This window comes from Alosa sapidissima, chromosome 1 (genome assembly GCF_018492685.1).
Source record: "Alosa sapidissima isolate fAloSap1 chromosome 1, fAloSap1.pri, whole genome shotgun sequence".
Classification (NCBI taxonomy): domain Eukaryota; kingdom Metazoa; phylum Chordata; class Actinopteri; order Clupeiformes; family Clupeidae; genus Alosa; species Alosa sapidissima.
Window position 1 is genome coordinate 16,228,863 of NC_055957.1, and position 18,963 is coordinate 16,247,825.

General features: G+C 44.4%; 1 protein-coding gene across 1 annotated transcript; it reads right to left on the reverse strand.

Moving 5' to 3' along the window:
* Positions 1 to 1,556: 1,556 nt before the first annotated feature.
* Positions 1,557 to 4,275, reverse strand: LOC121709043 (C-type lectin domain family 4 member E-like). Its single transcript, XM_042092080.1, has 4 exons — positions 4,097 to 4,275; positions 3,834 to 3,979; positions 3,647 to 3,759; positions 1,557 to 1,770 (listed from the first exon to the last, which is right to left on the reverse strand). Exons 1-4 carry the CDS (start codon positions 4,212 to 4,214, stop codon positions 1,578 to 1,580), a joined length of 570 nt encoding a protein of 189 aa, XP_041948014.1. The 5' UTR covers positions 4,215 to 4,275; the 3' UTR covers positions 1,557 to 1,577.
* Between the last annotated feature and the right edge of the window lie 14,688 nt (positions 4,276 to 18,963).

The window sequence follows — 18,963 nt, forward strand, 5'->3', positions numbered from 1 at the left end:
GAACACAGCATAAATCCTTGAGTCCAAGATTGACGAGGCCAGACACAGACTGGAGAATGCGGGAAACCTTTGTAGGAGAGTTAATGATGTGGTGATTGCTTGCAGGTGAGTAGAGCTAATAGGCAGGTGAGTGTGAGAGATTCCATGTGACTGGGAAAAGCGGGGGTGTGGCAGTAGGAGAGTCAGGTGCTGGAGTGGCATGAGGGGGCGTGGCCGAGGGGTGTGGCAGTAGGAGAGTCAGGTGCTGGAGTGGCATGAGGGGGCGTGGCCGAGGGAGAGTCAGGTGCCGGTGTGACATGAGGGGGCGTGGCAGAGGGAGAGTCAGGTGCTGGTGTGGCATGAGGGGGCGTGGCCGAGGGAGAGCCCGGTGCCGGTGTGACAGCATGGGAAGCTAATATGAAGACTATGTTCACAATATTCTTATCCAATCTTATTTACTAAGACTTAATTATTTATGGTTTATTTCAAACAAAGTCCATGTGGCCAGTAGATTATTTAATATTATAAATACTATTTAATAATGAGTAATTCTTTTCATTTAATTATTTGTATTTTAAATGAGCTAGCCAATGCTAGCTAGAATGCACACTATAGCAAAACAAGTAGGCTAAGTGAAAGTCAAGCAATAAGGAATATCTGGCCTGGGAACGGATCCCAGCACCAACTTGTGGCCAAAAGAAGTACCAAACATGTGATGGTCCAGGTCCAAACACGGATATGATGGCAAATGATTCATATGATTGTCCATGACAAACATGCAGGCAATGCTGGGCTAATATTGCAGGTACAATGGTTTATTTTCGCCAAATTTCACATGCAGAGGACATTTGATTATACAGTATTTACAGTAATTGTAATTGTTCTCATTCTATTATGTAGAGCTTGAATAACCGATTGCAAAACAATAGGAGTAAGCTAAACTAAAGCAGAAAAGCAACATCAAATTGTCAGACATGTGATGAATAAACACAGGTTTTCAAATCTGAGTGCAACTAGTACCCGGGTGCAAATAGACCCTCGGTTTAATTTTGTGTGAGCAAGGTGCAGAACCATGCATTACGGGGGGGTTTTGCCATGTATTTTCTCCCAGTTGCACAGCTATGACATCACGACAGTGTGATTGGCCAAAACCTATGATCAAATTAGATTAGATTAAACGTGTGATTGGCCTTTTTTAACTAATGCACGTCCTTTGCCGAGAAAAGAGAAGTCCACTCTAAATATATGTCCATAAGCATGCATGAATCATTAACTACTTATAAATTGTGGCCCTGTTTTTGATGTATATTGCAATGGACTGCTCTCATCCAGCCAATAAAACATGCAAAAACAAGTTCATCGAAAATGTTCGTAATTGACACAAAAGACATGACTCTGGTTGAAAAATGATCTGTCTGGGCATGATCAGATTACAGTATGTCCAAAATTGAAAATACTGAACTGAAAGTATGAAACAGGATAACAGGAAGCAAAACTGCAGTAAATCACACACTTGAATTCTATTGCAATGATTAGGACAATTAGTCAGTTTCACTGGAACAGTTTGGTATCACCTTTTCCACAGTTGACACGGTTGGTCACAGCTGTTTCCGCTCACAGATAAAGGGCATTGGCCGGAAGCAGGGGACGTCATTCCAGACCTGGAGGGTAGCTGGATGGCCACGTCTAATGGAGGAGTGCTGTGGGCTTGATTGAGTAATTCTACAGAAAACAGCACAGTCCTCATTCCCATCACTGTCGTTTGGTTCTCCCATTCTCCACATTCTGCAACTGTGAATGGTATGATGGTGTAAAGAACTTTTTTTACATGAACATGTCTCTCACCTAAGCATGTGCACATATAGACATCAAAGGGGGCTTGAGACACTGCCCTTTTTCTTCCAGGAGAGACAGTGCCCTTTTTTCCTGGAGTGTTTTAAAAATACTGAATATGCTATGCATGTTGCTGTTTGCACACAGATTCCCTGACAAAAACTAATGATTGAACAAAGAAAACAAAAATTATGAGGTCAGAAGATTAGACTTTGTTGATTTTGCATTCTGGTGCCCTCCTCTATTGGTATTTCTTGGCTTGTGTGGAGATGAGTGCTGGTGAACGGATGACTAAACTACTAGTGCCTCAAGTTTACAGCTAAGTCTAAATAAGCAGATTTACTTGTTTGGTGAATTTAGGGTACAAGATGCATTGCAAACAGATATACAGCTACAACAAAACAAAACTAAAAATCTTTCCATTACAGTAAAAAGACATAGTAAACCGAATTATTAAAATTGACATGTAGCCTATAGGGAGAATCTTTTGCCTGTGATGTCCTGCCTGAAACTAGCCTGGCGAGTCAGACCCACATTAAAATGTAGGGTCTGGGCACTCACCGTTCGCAGTGCTCAGTCCGAGGGGCGGGGATAATCGGTTGTCTTTCAAATTCCCTCTGCACGCAATAGGACGCAATAGGATATTTGTTTTCAAGTAGCAGGGAATTCAAGCCAAACCGTTGCAACTCTGCCATCAATCATTATCTTAAGCCCACCAAACGACTCTATACACGATTTCAATGTCCTGATTAAGTTTCGATTTCTGGAGCTCACAAGCCAACGGAGAGTTGCTAGACTAGCCCTAGACTAGCGCTAGGAGCGGGTCTAGATTTCTAGGCTAGCCTTAAACAGTAACTACATAATTTTGATTGTATAGTCTCCTTATCTAATAATGTATAGGGGAATGTATAATAGCCTTCTAGTAGTAATAGCCTGTACCTTTATCTCTCTGTGAATAGATTATTTTGTAGAAATATTTTAAGAACATTTGCATGAGTGTCAGGGTATTTTCATAAATCGGTTAAAGGAGAATTCCGGTGTGATATTGACCTAAAGTGTATTGAAACATGATACCGAGTGTGAACGTATGTCTCATAGCCCATCTCGGCTTGTCCCCTGCACTCCAAAATCTGGCGCTAGTTAGCCGATGCTACCAACAGCTTTTTCAATAGTGGTGCTTCGGCATCGGGCTAGCCTTGCAAATAAATCACTGTTTTACACCCATTTATGAGGCTCAATGTATCTCCACACTTCATTGGTAGACTTCCGAGGGCCCTGACATTTAAAACGAGACATTGAGAACTTTGAAAAAGCACTGGTAGTTTACTTACAAGACGATTTATACAGACAGTATCTTCACAAGTTTAGCGTTTGCAGCCATCTTGAATTTAGTCACGATAAGTCGAGCAACGAGTAAGAATGAACAGGTATGATAAGGGATCAGATTCCAAAAATAATTCAGTGGAAATGCATGGATTCCAGTTGCTGCTACTGGAAGAAACTGGAATCCATGCATTTCCAAGTGATTTATTTGCATGGCTAGCCCGATGCCGAAGCACCACTATTGAAAAAGCTGTTGGTAGCATCGGCTAACTAGCGCCAGATTTTGGAGTGCAGGGGACAAGCCGAGATGGGCTATGAGACATACGTTCACACTCGGTATCATGTTTCAATACACTTTAGGTCAATGTCACACCGGAATTCTCCTTTAAGTCTGAGATTTTCTACTATATTATCCATGTGTTTTAATGCATTCTTCGTTTTAAAAAAATATGAGAAGTGGACTTTTTTCTACTTGAGCCCCTGCCCTGTCTGTGCACGTCCCTGCTCTTACCTCCCAGTTAATGGGGTGCCATCCACCCACCTCCAGACTCCTTCTGTGTCTGTGTCACTCAAGCCAATCCAAATCTCCTTCATGCCCTCCTTCATGTTGTCATTTAAGAACTCCTGTGGGAAAACATGTCATTTTCATTCACTGATGCACACGTAACGCATCTCTATCTTCTCCTTGTCTCAGTTACCTGTTCCTCTTTGCTATTGATGATCACCAGGTCTCCATCTTTTTCTCTGCAGTATTGTCTGCTCTCATTCCAGGTTTTCTCCACAGCTGAGATAAAATAACAGCTAGAGCTGTGCTTCCACCAATTCTCTGGGCAGCAGTCTCTCTCTATGAAATGTATAACACAATATATATATCTTTGTTGTTGTTTTTGTAGTTACATACACGTACATGCATACTTACATTCATCAAATTGCATTTTCTTGGAGACAGGGTTTTACTCACCAAGCTTAGATACTATTTTCCAAAGCCTGTCATTCTCCTTGGTCAAGTTGTTGTGACTGATTAGTATCTGGCCCTTCTCATGCTTCAGTTTGTTAAAAGAGGATTCCAATAGCTCCATTTCTTGGCTGAGATTGTAGAAACTGTTTTCTAATTGGTTTCTAATGACTGCGCGTCTGACACTGAGATAGACAGTAGAAACTATGACTACACAGAGCAGTCCCAGACACATTGCCAGGGGAACACAGACATTTCTCTTTGATGGTACATCTGCAAGACATAAAATATTGAGATTGAAATACTGATTGGATGCTGAGAAGATTAGAATTTGGGTAATAAAAGAGAGCTAAATAAGTTTAATAAGAATATGGACCCTTTCAACAAGGTAAACAAAAACAATGCTGGAACGTTCTATTTGGGCCCCAATCTACTTCCTCTGCATTAAGATAACATATGGAATGTTAAAAAGGAAGTCTTGTGGGGCCAACTATGATGCTGATAATGGAACTCTCTTGAAAGGGTCCATACTGTACTACATCACATCCTCTCTCAGGGTGATCCAACAGCTATAGCGGACCATTTATTTTTTTCTGCCGTCACTGTAAAACAAGAATTTAATTTCAAATTGGTGTGTCTTTTCTTACCTCTTTTGATTGCTGCTGTTTTAAATTGTAAGGCCTCATAAACCGCTCCCTTATCTCTCTCACCCTCTTGGAGGCTGTGATAGGCATCTTCTGCAAGGTGGTCCATCATGGCATGCACTGTTCAGACATGTGATAATACTGTATGCTTCCTTTTCTGGTGTTGCTAATCTTGTTATGTCAGGTGTGTGTGTGTGTGTGTGTGTGTTTGGTTTGTGGTTATATGGTGTCAGAACGTACGTGCAAGTAAGTAAAAATATCACAGAGATGCTTTTTTATATGTAGCCTAAAGGTGACAAACGTCTCATGTTTGATTCAGAGACTGTAGTGCTATCATTCCTTGTTTCATACAGTGGAAATGTTTTACAATGCACATTTAAGATGTTGAAAGGGGTTTAGGTTATGCGTCAATGGGTCAGTAACAATGGATGAGGCATACATCTTTGACTTTCATTCTTTGACTTTTGCCTTTTTTAACACATATTTAGAATTCATACAGAAAGTTTGCATCTCCTTGCCTAAAACTGCTGTATTTAAAAAGAATTGACATTAAATAAAGTATGTTGGTTCTTTGTAGGTACTGCCAACTGCTGCCTACTGAACTCTCTTCAATAGTGGAAAAAAAGAACAAGAACTAACATAATATGTATATTCTAAACTGGTTCACAAGTCTATCACATGTTACAGTATGTTAACAGTAGGGCTGTCAATTTTTTTGACCGCTGAAATCGTGATTAATCACATATTTTATTACATGATTAAAATTCTATTATTTTGCGTTTTAGAACTCTACAGAAGTCCATATGAAGTGGTTTCACTGCGCAGGCTGACAGGTCTCCCAGCCTGCGCAGTGAAACCACTTCAGATGATCCAGAACGCGGCGGCGCGCCTGGTCTACAACCAACCCAAAAGGGCACATGTTACCCCGCTGCTCATCCAGCTACACTGGCTACCTATGGCGGCCCGCATCAAATTCAAGTCTCTAACGCTTGCCTACAAAGTAGTCTCCGGTTCTGCTCCCACCTACTTGAATGCCCTCATACAGACTTACACTACCTCCAGACCGCTGCGCTCCTCTGACGAACGACGTCTAGCTCTACCACCGGTACGCTCAAGCCAATCCAAACTTTTCTCATCTGTTGTTCCTCGTTGGTGGAACACACTGCCAGTTCCTACAAGGGCAGGGACATCCTTTTCCACTTTCAAAAAACTCCTGAAGACCCAGCTCTTTAGAGAACATCTACTCTCATAGCAACACTTACAACAAGTCTTACTGATCCTAGCACTCACCAGCCGTTTTAAACTGACAAGTAACTGTTAAAAACAGCACTCACCGACGCACTTATTCTTACTGTACTCTAATGTTGTTTTTTTTTTTTTTTTAAACTGTCCTAAAATTGTGAGAATTGTTCTAAAAACTTACTGTTTACCATGTTGTTAGTCGCTTTGGTTAAAAAGCGTCAGCCAAATGTAATGTAATGTAATGTAATGTAATGTAATGTAATATGAACATTGTAAAGCTATCTTACCAGTGTATCTTGATTGGTAATCAAAAGAATGCAAAAAAGTTACTTTATCAACTTAATTTGAAGACTTATTTGATTATTTCAAATGAAATTTCAAAAGATGTGCATCAGGCCTGAGGCAAGACAATGTCTTCTTCAGAAATATAGTGGAATAAACTGAAATAAATGCTACAGCAGAAGTGCATGCAAAACATGTACACACATTATAAAGGGCATAACATACTCCATATATTCATTATCTTTGAGTTCAGATAAGGAACTTTTCATATTGAGAAATATGCACAAGTGCATGTACAAAATCCTAGAAAAAGCCTAGGCCTACAGCACATTTCAATGAAGTGCATAGGCTAACAAACAGAAATAGCCTAAATCTCCATTAACTATGTTCAGTTCAGTTAACTATGTGTAACAGTGTAGCAGTGTAAACAATGTTTAGCTTGTAGATTATAGCTTAAAGTGCTTCGGTGATAATGTTATTCCATGACAACTGAGCTGACTGGGAATTTCTTTTTGCTTATTTGTTTTAAAGTAAAAATGCACCATTCAGAAGCCTAAGTGTCTGTGGCAGTTTGAGGGCAAGAAATGGTGTATTAAAGGGTCAAAATAGTAGCAGCCAAAGAGAATCATTGATAACAGAACAATGATGGTGTAAAATAAAAGTCTTTGGCAGCATGTGATTAATGCGATTAAAAAAACACGTTATACTTGGTCCTTAATCAGATTCAGATTTGGAGGGACAAAATGTTAATCAGGGATGTCAAACATAATGTCCAGGGGCCAGATAAGGACCACCAGCATGTTCCATACAACCCCCCAGATGTTTTGGGTAGGTAGGGAAAATTATAATTAAAAAAAGATCCATCTACATCCAGTTGTCTTCAACAAAATTTGACAGTGCAATACTGCAGTTGCATATATATACTGTGCATTAGTTTTGAACATTTGCAAAAACACCACCGTACCATAAAATCCAATATAAATGTAAAAAAGTGCACAATAACTAAGTCCAACATACTTAAACACACACACACACAATCACATTAACATTTTTCAGTTCTCATAAAATGAGAAAATAAAACACTGCCATCTTATGCAGGATGCATTGTTCAAACTATAAAGAGTGCAGGTTGTATAGCAATTTAAAAATCCAACATGAATACAAGTACACACACACACACACACACATAAGATTAACCTTTCAGCCATCTTCATCAGTGGAGGTATCCTTAGGAAGAGCCTGAGGGCTGAGAAATTTAAGCAAAGCACCTTGAGGGAGAAAGAAAAGATATAGCATTTACATATTTTGATATTTAGAAGGGATGCAGCTGCTTTCACAACTACCAATGCTTACTGTAAAAACATCCCAAGCTAATGTTATACATTGACCTAGGCCTACTTGTAGCTTAACATAGCATTTAAGCATTCTGCTGTTTGAGAATTAGACAGGCGCACCTGATGTGAAAAGGATCCCTTAGTAAAAGGATTTCAGTGTCATATTTCGGTGGCACTAGCTAAGCTGTCGTGGAACTCGAGATGACATGTCTACTGATAGGCAACAGGTTCGTGGATTTGGGCTAGATCAGCCACATTGCCTGACACTAACAGAAACTGAGCCATACGTGAGGTCGTGGGCTTACCAAAAACTAATTGCAAAAGATGCATCCTACCTCATCTGTTGTCGTTTGGTATTCGAAATTGGGCTTTTCACAATCCGGGACATTCCAGAATTAGAGGACATTTGGTGTCTCCCCCCTGATATTTCAAATACTCAAGTCCAAAATAACAAAAATGTTCACATAACCTGCAAGTGAAACTGTCATAAAGCAAAACATAATCATCTGCTGGGGAAAAGTGGTTCCTTTACATGATTAAAAATACTGATTAGTTCTGGAACACCCCTTAAAATGGGGTTTTTATCCTGTCCCCGGCTCCTGATGACCAACTTTTAAATCAAATTGAACAGCTAAAATAAGTCTTTAATATATTATCTTTTGCAATATTTTGTGGATACGCATCTATTGTATCTGTAAAAAAGAATTTCTTTGATTATAACATATTTTAAATACTATTTATTGTGCCATGAAGTTGTGTCCCCGAATGTGCACGCAACCCTGTTACCAATACCATTTTTGCCTGGCTGATAAAGGGTTAAAATATTATGTCATATTACAAACAAGAAATGACATCATCCAATCATTTTCAAAAAACATGGGTAGACAAAAGGTGAGTGTCCTCTTCCAATTTTAATATATTTTCAAACTTTTCTGGGATAATTGAGTACGTAAAGCTTAACCACGCAACCCTGTTATTCATGTTTTAAGATTAATGTTGAATAATTTAAATTTTTATTTTCTGTATTTGTATAACCACATTGGTCCTTGACCTTGGTAAAATAGCTAAATTTTACAGCTAGCTTCTGTTCATAAGGTAGATGCTATATTAGCATTAATTCGCAACCCTGTTACTCGCAACCCTGTTACTCTAATTAAAGTAACATGGTTATTATCATAGTTATCAGGGTATATTTTGTTAACTATGATATATTTATGATTAAATATGCTGAGTTAAATTATAAAAATGAATTTATTTGTATAATTAAACATTATTTACATATTTTAAATAAATTGCCAGATTTTCTTCTGTTAGTACAGCGTCATTGCAGCATAGTGTGCTAAAATACATGTTGAGATTCAATTACAGCTGAAAATAAACACATTTTGGTTAGATATTTGTGATTATTTGCAATAGATAGGCCTAATATCAGAATTTGTAATGGATTTCTACAGATTTATGATGTTATGACTCAATTTGCAACCCTGTTACAATTTTTTTTTTATTAAAACAAGGATAAATAATGGTAAGTAATTTTGCTATCACACAAAAAATTACATCAATAGTCCTTAGAAAAGCTTATATGATTATATGCACAATGTATCTGAGCATATTTGAGAATAGATACTGGAATTATAAAAAAAAAACTGTATGTCACTGTTCAAATGGAAGATAATTAAGCTTTTGATAGTTAGTCTAATTAACATATATAATATATATTAACAATCTTACCTGAAATCATATGACTATTCAGTGTAAAATGATTTCCTTTATTGAATGAAAAAGGATTTACTGAAAAATATTTTAAAAATTTACTTTTTTCATGCTATTTTGTATTTGTAACAGGGTTGCGTAACTACATGTACACAGCAAATAAAACATATGAGGTGGACAAAGTACAGTTGATGCCTTAGCTTGACAAATCATATAATTTAGTAGTTTATGACCTATATTTCTTAAATATTCAACATAAAATGTTAAAATAGAAAATAATTATTTAAGAAGTGTAAATGCCAAAATGTCCTCTAATTCTGGAATGTCCCATCCAACGATATATCCAAAGTGCGAACTAGTTGGTGATGGCATATGGAAACTGGCAGTATGCATGCTACACGGAGTTCTAACAGGTGCATGGCCTAATAAGCAGGCAAGATATAACCCACGATCGCCATGGTCTCGTTATCAATTCGTGTTTGTGGTAATAATGGCAGCAACAATAAAACCATCTTGATCTTCATCATTTTTGACAGATCAGCAGCCTCTGGATGGTCATATGCATAGTTAGCCTACCTTTAGTTTGCATTTACATTTTAAACACTGAATCTACTGTCTTTACTGCCGGGAGAGAACAAAAATCCTGTATTCTTTTCTGTAGCCTAATATTCTTTTCTCAAAGTCAACTAGCCTGCTTGCAACGTCTCTCCTCAGCGAGTCACGTCACTTTCACTTCTATAGCTAGACTATAATGTTTAATCTATGGATAGCTATATTCAAAGCTATCCATAACCTTTTTTGCTATTTGCCTATTTGACAACAAATATAATGACAAACTGCGAATTTGTAGGCCTATATTAACAAAAAGCAAGGGGTGCTGCAGCACCCTCAGCACCCACCTTCCCGCGCCCTTGATTTTATCCAGTGTAATTTATCACTTACCACTATCTTGTTTTTTCTTGTCATCCTCTTCCTTTCTCTTCTGGCTTCCGGACGCATAACTCCGCTTCATTATGACTGCCGAGGTTTTATATTTTCGCGGCAGCAGCAGAGACCACAAACCTGGCTGGCTGGCTGCTGTCAGCGACTACTGAGAGGGGCCCCCTTGAGGGGGATCCCGGTATTGCCGGTAACAGTGTCGTTGCACTTTACTGCATTGACTATCAAAGGGGCGCTCACAGTTTGTCGTTGCATTTTATTATGACCGCCGCGCAGCGATAGGTTTAGTCAGATTTTTTTTTTTTTTTCTTTTTTCGCATGTCCAAATTTCCGTCAAGGATTCCCGGGACACTGTAAGACCGGGGTACACGAAACTTGGTGGGCATGTAACCCCACATGGATAACATGGAACCTCCTGTTTTCGTTTTGATCTGTAGCCCCCCCGCTGGACTGGACCCCCCGAAAGGAGGGTAGGGCAGACAGTTTTCTGTGAATATCTCGAGAACCGTAGGGTTTAGGAGGACCTTTTTTTTTGTATGTTGATCTCAAAGGGCCATGTCAACCCATTCCATAACCACTCATTTCATGTATAGCGCCACCTAGTTAAACACAAAAAAGTAAAAATGAGGTGTTGTAATCGCAGGTATCTGTGACCTAACATAGTCAAAACTGCACGAAATTGGAAGTGTAGGATCATTATGACACCCTCTGAATGCACGCCAAGTTTCGTGGAATTCCGTTCATGGGGGGCCACACAATAAATGAATTTATGTTACTATACACCAACTGGCCTGTAGGTGGCCGGAGACAGTTTTCTGTAAATATCTCGAGAACCGTAGGGCCTAGGAGGTCCACCTTTTTTAAGTATGTTGGTCTTAAGGGGGCATGTCAACCTATCCCATTACCACTTATTTCATGTATAGCGCCACCTAGTTAAAAATTAAAAAGCAAAACATTAGGTGTTTTCATCACAATATCTCTGGCTGATATGGTAAAGTGTAGGATCATTATGACACCCTCCGAATGCATGCCAAGTTTCGTGGACTTTCGTTCATGGGGGGCCTTACAATAAAATAATGTATGTGTACATTTAGTGACCGTACACCAACAAGGATTCCCGGGACACTGAAAGACCGGGGTACATGAAACTTGGTGGGCATGTAACCCCACATGGATAGCATGGAACCATCGCTTTTCGTTTTGATCTGTAGCCCCCCCGCTGGACTGGACCCCCCGAAAGGAGGGTAGGGCAGACACAGTTTTCTGTGAATATCTTAAGAACCGTAGGGCCTAGGATGACCAATTTTTTGCGTATGTTTGCCTCCAGGGGTCATGTAAACCCATTCCATATGCACACATGTGCATAAACAGATACACACGCACACACATACATTCACAGTAATCCTGCAGTACGTATGACACATACTCACACAGTAGACATATATACGCATGCATGCACATGCAAACACACACATGCACGCACACACACCCACCCACACACACATAAACATAAACATGTACACGCACACATGCACACAATTCAAGAATTTCTCAGAATTATGAACAGGCAAGATGGGGGTGGGGTTGTATAAAATGTATATTACATGTGAAATCTATGAACTAATCATGTTTTGGTCTAGCAGATACCAGTGAGAATTGAGTGTGCATAATGCAATTCAGTGAGACAGTTAGAATCATATATGCCTTTCAGCGTGAATTATTTTTGTGGAAAACATGTGCTGGACTGGGCGGCGGTCATATTTTGTACCGCTCTGCGGTACATCTAGTTTTTAACCAGTCGTTGTCTTGGGGCCCCTGGCCAGCTAGGGCTGTCAATCGATTAAAAAAAATATAATAATAATATCGATTAAAAATAATCTAATTAATTACATACTCTGTGATTAATTAATCTAAATTATAATCTAGGGGACACAATGAAAATAAATGAACTCCAGTGATATGCAAATTCCTTGCTGCAGACATTGCAGAGGACTTTATTTTCAACACTTTATTTTTTATCAACACCATCAGGCCGTTTTTTAAAAGTAAATGTTCCAATTAATGATCCAAGCAGCACGTTTTCTTCTCTCTCCTTCATTTTACAGTCTAATTTTTACTGACTAGAACGGCTTGGGGTCAAAGGTCATACAGAATCGATTAATCTGCACTATTTTTTTAATCAGTTATTTTTTCTCAAATTAATTAATCAAAATTAATTAGTCATTTTGACAGCCCTAATATATATATATATATATATATATACAAGGATACAAGGATACAAGGAAGTTTATTGTCACATGCATATAGTTACTGGAAGTAAGAAATGCAGTGAAATTATGTCTGGTGTCAGCCTATTTGTGCATTAATGGGGGGGGTAAAAAGTGCAGTAGAAGAGGGGTTTAGTAGATTAAGTGGCAAGGGCTGCATAAAAAAAGGTGGGGGAGGATTGGGATTGGGTGGGGGGCACCAACAAGGAGCACCCAAGAGCAATATATACGCTGCGCGTCAGGGTCCGGTTCGCCCTGTCGGGACTTATTTTCCCAATAATGACCCGGCGTTCTATACATTATCCCTTACTTATCCCTCAACCTCATTACAGTGCCGGATAAGACAGAACCCGTATCTTCCTGGGAATAAGAGTAGTTCCCTTTCCCTTAGCTTAGTGTACAAATGATGGTCCTTCTCACCAATTAATTTCTGTTTGCACCCACCCACATTGAATTTTAACTTCAATCAATGTAATCAGATGAGTCTGAAAGATCCATTTTGTTGGTTCAACCATTGGGCTTACAGATGTAATATTTCTTTTGTTGCTACTTTGATAGTTTGAATGTTTTCCTTAAAGATGCTACTAACTAAAAGACAAGGGTCCAAAATCTAATATTATAAGATTTGCATATGATGTATAGGCCTACTTCTCATGTTCCTTTAGTGCACCTGCCGCAAGGTGACCCATAGCGCGGACGCAAGGCTTATTCTTATCTTACACTCAATAAAGTGAGGAATTTTTCGCGATGCGCTCCACTTTCATTAAACCTTGCGCCCTGGGGTGTGGCAATAAGTTGTGGTCTGGTGCATGATCCAAAAATCGCTACAGTGTCAGACACCAAACAGGACGAGGACCACAAAAGCGTCACGTTCAAAAGTTTATTTAAGGGTTGGGGGTTAAGGGGGTTCAGGAGTTCCAAGAGTCTGCGTGTGTGTGTTCCCCCAGTAGCCGAACAGCGATGGCAGGAGCTGGATGATCCGGGAAGTCCTGGGGGAAGCACACACACAACAGCAATTGAAACGAAGCAGCAGTACAGTCAAGGACTAGGCAGTATTCGTAGAAGAGGGACGGAAGGCAGGTCAAGATTACCGGGGCTGGAGAACACAGAAGTAGTCGAGCGGGTCTGGGATCACAGGCAAAGAGTCAGAGGCGTTTTCCAAAACAGGCAGGTAACTGGTGCTGGTTGCAGACGATCTGACAAGTGTGGACTGAAAAGCAAGGCTTTATATACAGGACATGATGAGTGGTGAATGCAGTGCAGCTGGTAGGTTAACGAGGGTGAGGCAGAGCAGAGCAGGAACAGGTGGAGGTCATCAGACTTCAATCAGCACGTGTTACCAGGCAGAGAGAGAGCTCATGACAGAACCCCCCCCCTAAGGGACGGCCCCAGAAGTCCCCAAGAGTGACACCACGTCGGGAGGGCGGAGGGGAGCCGGTGGAGGGCTAGAATTCCTCCGAGCGGTCCGAGTGAACCTCCTCATCCTCGGAGGGAGCTGGAGGGTCGTGGACAGAAGACGGGACAGGTACCGAGACAGGGTCAGGGTCAGGCACAGGACAGGAAGCCGGGCGGGCAGGACGGTTAGGGACCCCTCTGGGGCGGCCCCTACGGATTGCAGGTTGATCAGGATGCAGACGGTGGAAGTCGGCGATGAGTGTCCGGTCCACAATCCGACTGGCTGGCACCCAGGTTCTCTCCTCAGGTCCATAGCCCTCCCAGTCGACGAGATACTGGAGGCCCCTACCTCGCCGTCTGGACCGAAGCAGGCGTCGAACGGTGTACACCAGCCCACCGTCAACGAGGCGAGGAGGAGGAGGAAGCGGCACGGGGACCAGCGGGCTTTCATGCGTCGGCTTGACTTTCGAAACATGGAAAGTAGGGTGCACCCTCATGGAGGTTGGCAACTGGAGCCGGACTGCGGTTGGGCTGATGACCCTCTGGATAGGGAACGGGCCGAGGAATCGAGGTGCCAGTTTACGCGATTCCACCCGCAGTGGGAGATCCTTGGCTGACAGCCACACCTTCTGGCCAACACGGTAGGCGGGTGCCGGCGATCTTCGGCGGTTAGCCCCAGTGGCATAGCTGACAGCTGACTTGAGTAGCGTGGCACGCGCTTGTGACCAGGTACGACGGCAACGGCGGGCATAGGCGAGGGCAGACGGGCAGGACACATCTCCTTCCTGGCTGGGGAACAGGGGGGGCTGGTAGCCATACACACACTGGAAAGGTGACATACCAGTGGCAGAGCAGGTGAGGGAGTTGTGAGCATACTCTATCCACATCAGTTGTTGTGCCCAAGCCTGGGGTTTGCGAGAAACCATGCACCGCAGCGCCTTCTCCAGCTCCTGGTTTGCCCGCTCGGATTGACCATTGGACTGGGGGTGGAACCCAGAGGTGAGACTCACTGTGGCCCCTAGAAGACGGCAGAACTCCTTCCAGAATGTAGAGGTGAATTGCGGGCCTCGGTCAGAGACAACATCCCTGGGCAGCCCGTGTAGACGGAAGACATGATCAAGAACAGCCTGGGCAGTCTCTCTGGCAGATGGCAGTTTAGGGAGGGGAATGAAGTGTGCCATCTTGCTGAACCGGTCAACCACAGTGAGAATGACCGTCATCCCACCTGATGGTGGGAGGCCAGTTACAAAGTCCAAGGAGACGTGGGACCAGGGTCGTGTGGGCACAGGCAAGGGCTGGAGTAAACCAGCGGGGGGCCGAGTGGAGGACTTGTTCTGATTGCAGGTGGGGCAGGCACGGACAAATTCTCGGACATCCCTTCTCAAAGAAGACCACCAGAAGCGCTGGGCAAGGAGATGGCAGGTGCGGGCGGAGCCCGGGTGGCAGGCAAGGCGGGAGTTGTGTCCCCACTGTATGACCCGGGACCTCAAATTCTCTGGGACGAAGAGACGACCGTCTGGGCATGCACTGGGACTGGGATGGTCACGGAGGGCCTCTTGAATTTCCTCCTCGATATCCCAGGTCAGGGCAGCTACGACGCAGGGATCGGGCAGAATTGATGCAGGTTCCTGGGAAGGGGCGTCATCCTTATGAAACTGACGGGAGAGAGCGTCCGGCTTGGTGTTCCGAGAACCTGGGCGGTATGACAGGGTGAAGTTGAATCTGGTGAAAAACAAGGCCCAGCGGGACTGTCTGGGGTTAAGACGTTTGGCATTGCGGATGTATTCGAGGTTTTTGTGATCGGTCCAGACCAGGAACGGAACTGTGGACCCCTCCAGCCAGTGACGCCACTCCTCCAGGGCAAGCTTGACAGCCAACAGCTCACGGTTTCCAACATCATAATTGCGCTCTGCAGGTGAAAGCCGGCGAGAGAAAAATGCACAGGGGTGCAACTTGTTGTCCTCCTCTGCCCGTTGAGAGAGTATGGCCCCGACTCCCACGTCTGAGGCATCCACCTCGACAACGAACTGCCGGTCTGAATCCGGCATCTGGAGGATGGGGGCAGTGGTGAACCGGGCCTTGAGGGTATGAAAGGCTGTGTTGGCCTCTGGGGTCCAGAAAAAGGGGTGTTTGATGCTGGTCAGAGCTGTGAGGGGAGCGGCGACGGAGCTGTAGTTCCGGATGAATTTCCGGTAGAAATTGGCAAAACCGAGGAATTGCTGCAACATCTTCCTATTCCCCGGAACTGGCCAGGAGGTAACTGCCGAGACCTTTGCGGGGTCCATCTGGATATTGCCTTCAGCGACGATGTATCCCAGGAATGACACAGTCTGAGCATGGAACTCGCATTTCTCCGCTTTGACATAGAGCGAGTTCTCCAGGAGCCGCCGAAGAACCAGCTGGACATGACGGGTGTGTTCGGACAGAGTTCTGGAGAAAATTAAGATGTCGTCCAGGTACACGAAGACGAATTTATTCAGCATGTCCCGCAGCACATCATTCACCAGCGCCTGGAATACCGCTGGGGCGTTGGTGAGACCAAATGGCATTACCAGGTACTCATAATGGCCGGTGTGGGTGTTGAATGCAGTCTTCCACTCGTCACCCTCCCTTACTCGCACTAGGTGGTAAGCATTTCTAAGGTCCAGTTTGGTGAAAATAGTGGATCCCTGGAGCAACTCAAAAGCAGAGGTGATTAAAGGCAGAGGGTACCGGTTCTTCACTGTGACATCATTCAGACCTCGATAATCAATGCAGGGGCGAAGAGAACCATCTTTCTTTCCCACGAAGAAGAACCCGGCACCAGCAGGAGAGGAAGACGGGCGGATGAGTCCAGCTGCCAGGGAGTCCCTGATGTAATCCTCCATAGTTTTTCTTTCAGGAGGGGATAGTGAGTAGAGGTGACCTTTGGGTGGAGCAGTCCCAGGGAGGAGATCAATGGCACAGTCGTACGGACGGTGTGGGGGCAGAGATGTGGCTTTGGTCTTGTTGAACACCTCTCGGAGGCCATGGTAACATTCAGGGACATTAGAAATGTCGGGGGCAGTGCTGGGAGGTACTGAGCCGGGGGGCAGCGCGGCAGCACGCAAACAGGTCAGGTGGCAGGCATTTCCCCACTCTTTCACAGTTCCGGAGGCCCAATCGAGGTAAGGATTGTGGAGACGGAGCCAAGGGTAGCCCAGGATTAGGGGTTGGCCTGGAGAGCTGAGCAGGTGGAAGCGGATGGTCTCTCGGTGGTTTCCTGACACCATCATTGAGATGGGGGCTGTGACGCTGGTAACTGTGCCAATTACGTGACCGTCCAGGGCCCGGGCTGGAACAGGAGTGGACAAGCGATGGCTTTCCAAGCCCAGCTGACGAGCAAGTCCTGTGTCAATAATGTTTGCTTCTGCGCCAGAGTCCACCAGGGCTGCCAGGGTGTGGGTGGAATCAGACAGGTGAAGACAGACTTGGATGAGGGGTTTACGGCTGATGGAGGGCTGAATGTTCATTGAGCTCATCCGGATTCCTCCTACATCTGGTGAGCTCTGGCTTTTTGCTGGACAGGTGGCGACTCGATGACCATCACCACCACAGTACAGGCACAAGTTGGAGGTGATGCGTCGCTGGCGCTCTGCAGGGGTTAGGGAGGCGCGGCCGATCTCCATCGGTTCAGACTGGTCCGGCTGGCTAGATGGTGTGGCAGGTGCGGACAGAAGGGCAGTTGGAACACTCCGTGTGCTAGTGGATGGACTCTGGCGCCCTCTCTCACGACGGCGGGCCTGGATCCTGCGGTCGATGCGGACAGCCAGAGCAATGGCTTCATCAAGAGTGGGGGGTTGATCATGGGAAACCAGCTCGTCCTTTATGTAGTCCACCAGGCTGTGGAGGAAGGCATCCACCAATGCTTCCATGTTCCAGGAGCTCCGACTTGCCACAGTTCGAAAGTCAATGGAGTAATCCGCAACAGTCCTTCTGCCTTGGCGAATACTCATCAGGATCCGAGATGCCTCGGCTGTTGTGGATTCCAAATCGAATACCTTGAGCATCTCCTCTGCGAATAGGTTGAAGGTTGCACATGCTGGGGTCTGGCGCTCGAACTCCGCCGTTCCCCAGAGTCGAGCTCGGCCCGTCAGGTGAGTGATCACGTAACCGACCCTCGCCCCTTCAGTGGCAAAAGTCCTGGGTTGCAGGGTAAACTGGACACGGCAGCTCGTCAGGAACGCCCGTACCTGGGTTGGGTCGCCGCTGAACCGCTCTGGATTGCCGATCCTGGGTTCTGGGGCTCCGGCAGCCACGGCAGCAGTGGACTGGGCAGGAGACTCGGGTGCTGGGCCGGTGAGCAGGCTGGCTGGGGCTGGGCCGGTGGGAGCAGGCAGAGGAGAAAGGTTGGTGAGAAGTTGAATGATCATTGCAAGTTGTTGCTGTTGCTGCTGGAACTGCTGACGCTGTTGGTAGCCGGCTTGAAGTAGGGAGGCAATGTCAGCAGTGTTGCGGTTGGCCTCTCTCTCTGTCTCTTCCAGGCGTTGCATGGCGGTGGGTGGTTCTGGTTCGTCGGTTTCCATGCTGGTTCGACCGTGCGCTGGGTCCATGTTTGGTCAGATCGTACTGTCAGACACCAAACAGGACGAGGACCACAAAAGCGTCACGTTCAAAAGTTTATTTAAGGGTTGGGGGTTAAGGGGGTTCCGGGGGGGGTACAGGAGTTCCAAGAGTCTGCGTGTGTGTGTTCCCCCAGTAGCCGAACAGCGATGGCAGGAGCTGGATGATCCGGGAAGTCCTGGGGGAAGCACACACACAACAGCAATTGAAACGAAGCAGCAGTACAGTCAAGGACTAGGCAGTATTCGTAGAAGAGGGACGGAAGGCAGGTCAAGATTACCGGGGCTGGAGAACACAGAAGTAGTCGAGCGGGTCTGGGATCACAGGCAAAGAGTCAGAGGCGTTTTCCAAAACAGGCAGGTAACTGGTGCTGGTTGCAGACGATCTGACAAGTGTGGACTGAAAAGCAAGGCTTTATATACAGGACATGATGAGTGGTGAATGCAGTGCAGCTGGTAGGTTAACGAGGGTGAGGC

What these genes read in the sequence shown, in the direction of transcription:
- LOC121709043 (XM_042092080.1), bottom strand. Translation starts at nt 4,214, where the DNA reads ATGGAGCTATTGGAATCCTCTTTTAACAAACTGAAGCATGAGAAGGGC. An exon ending in GAAAATAGTATCTAAGCTTG is followed by an intron (nt 3,980 to 4,096) that starts GTGAGTAAAACC and finishes TACATTTCATAG; the next exon opens with AGAGAGACTGCTGCCCAGAG. An exon ending in GGCACCCCATTAACTGGGAG is followed by an intron (nt 1,771 to 3,646) that starts GTAAGAGCAGGG and finishes TACCATTCACAG; the next exon opens with TTGCAGAATGTGGAGAATGG.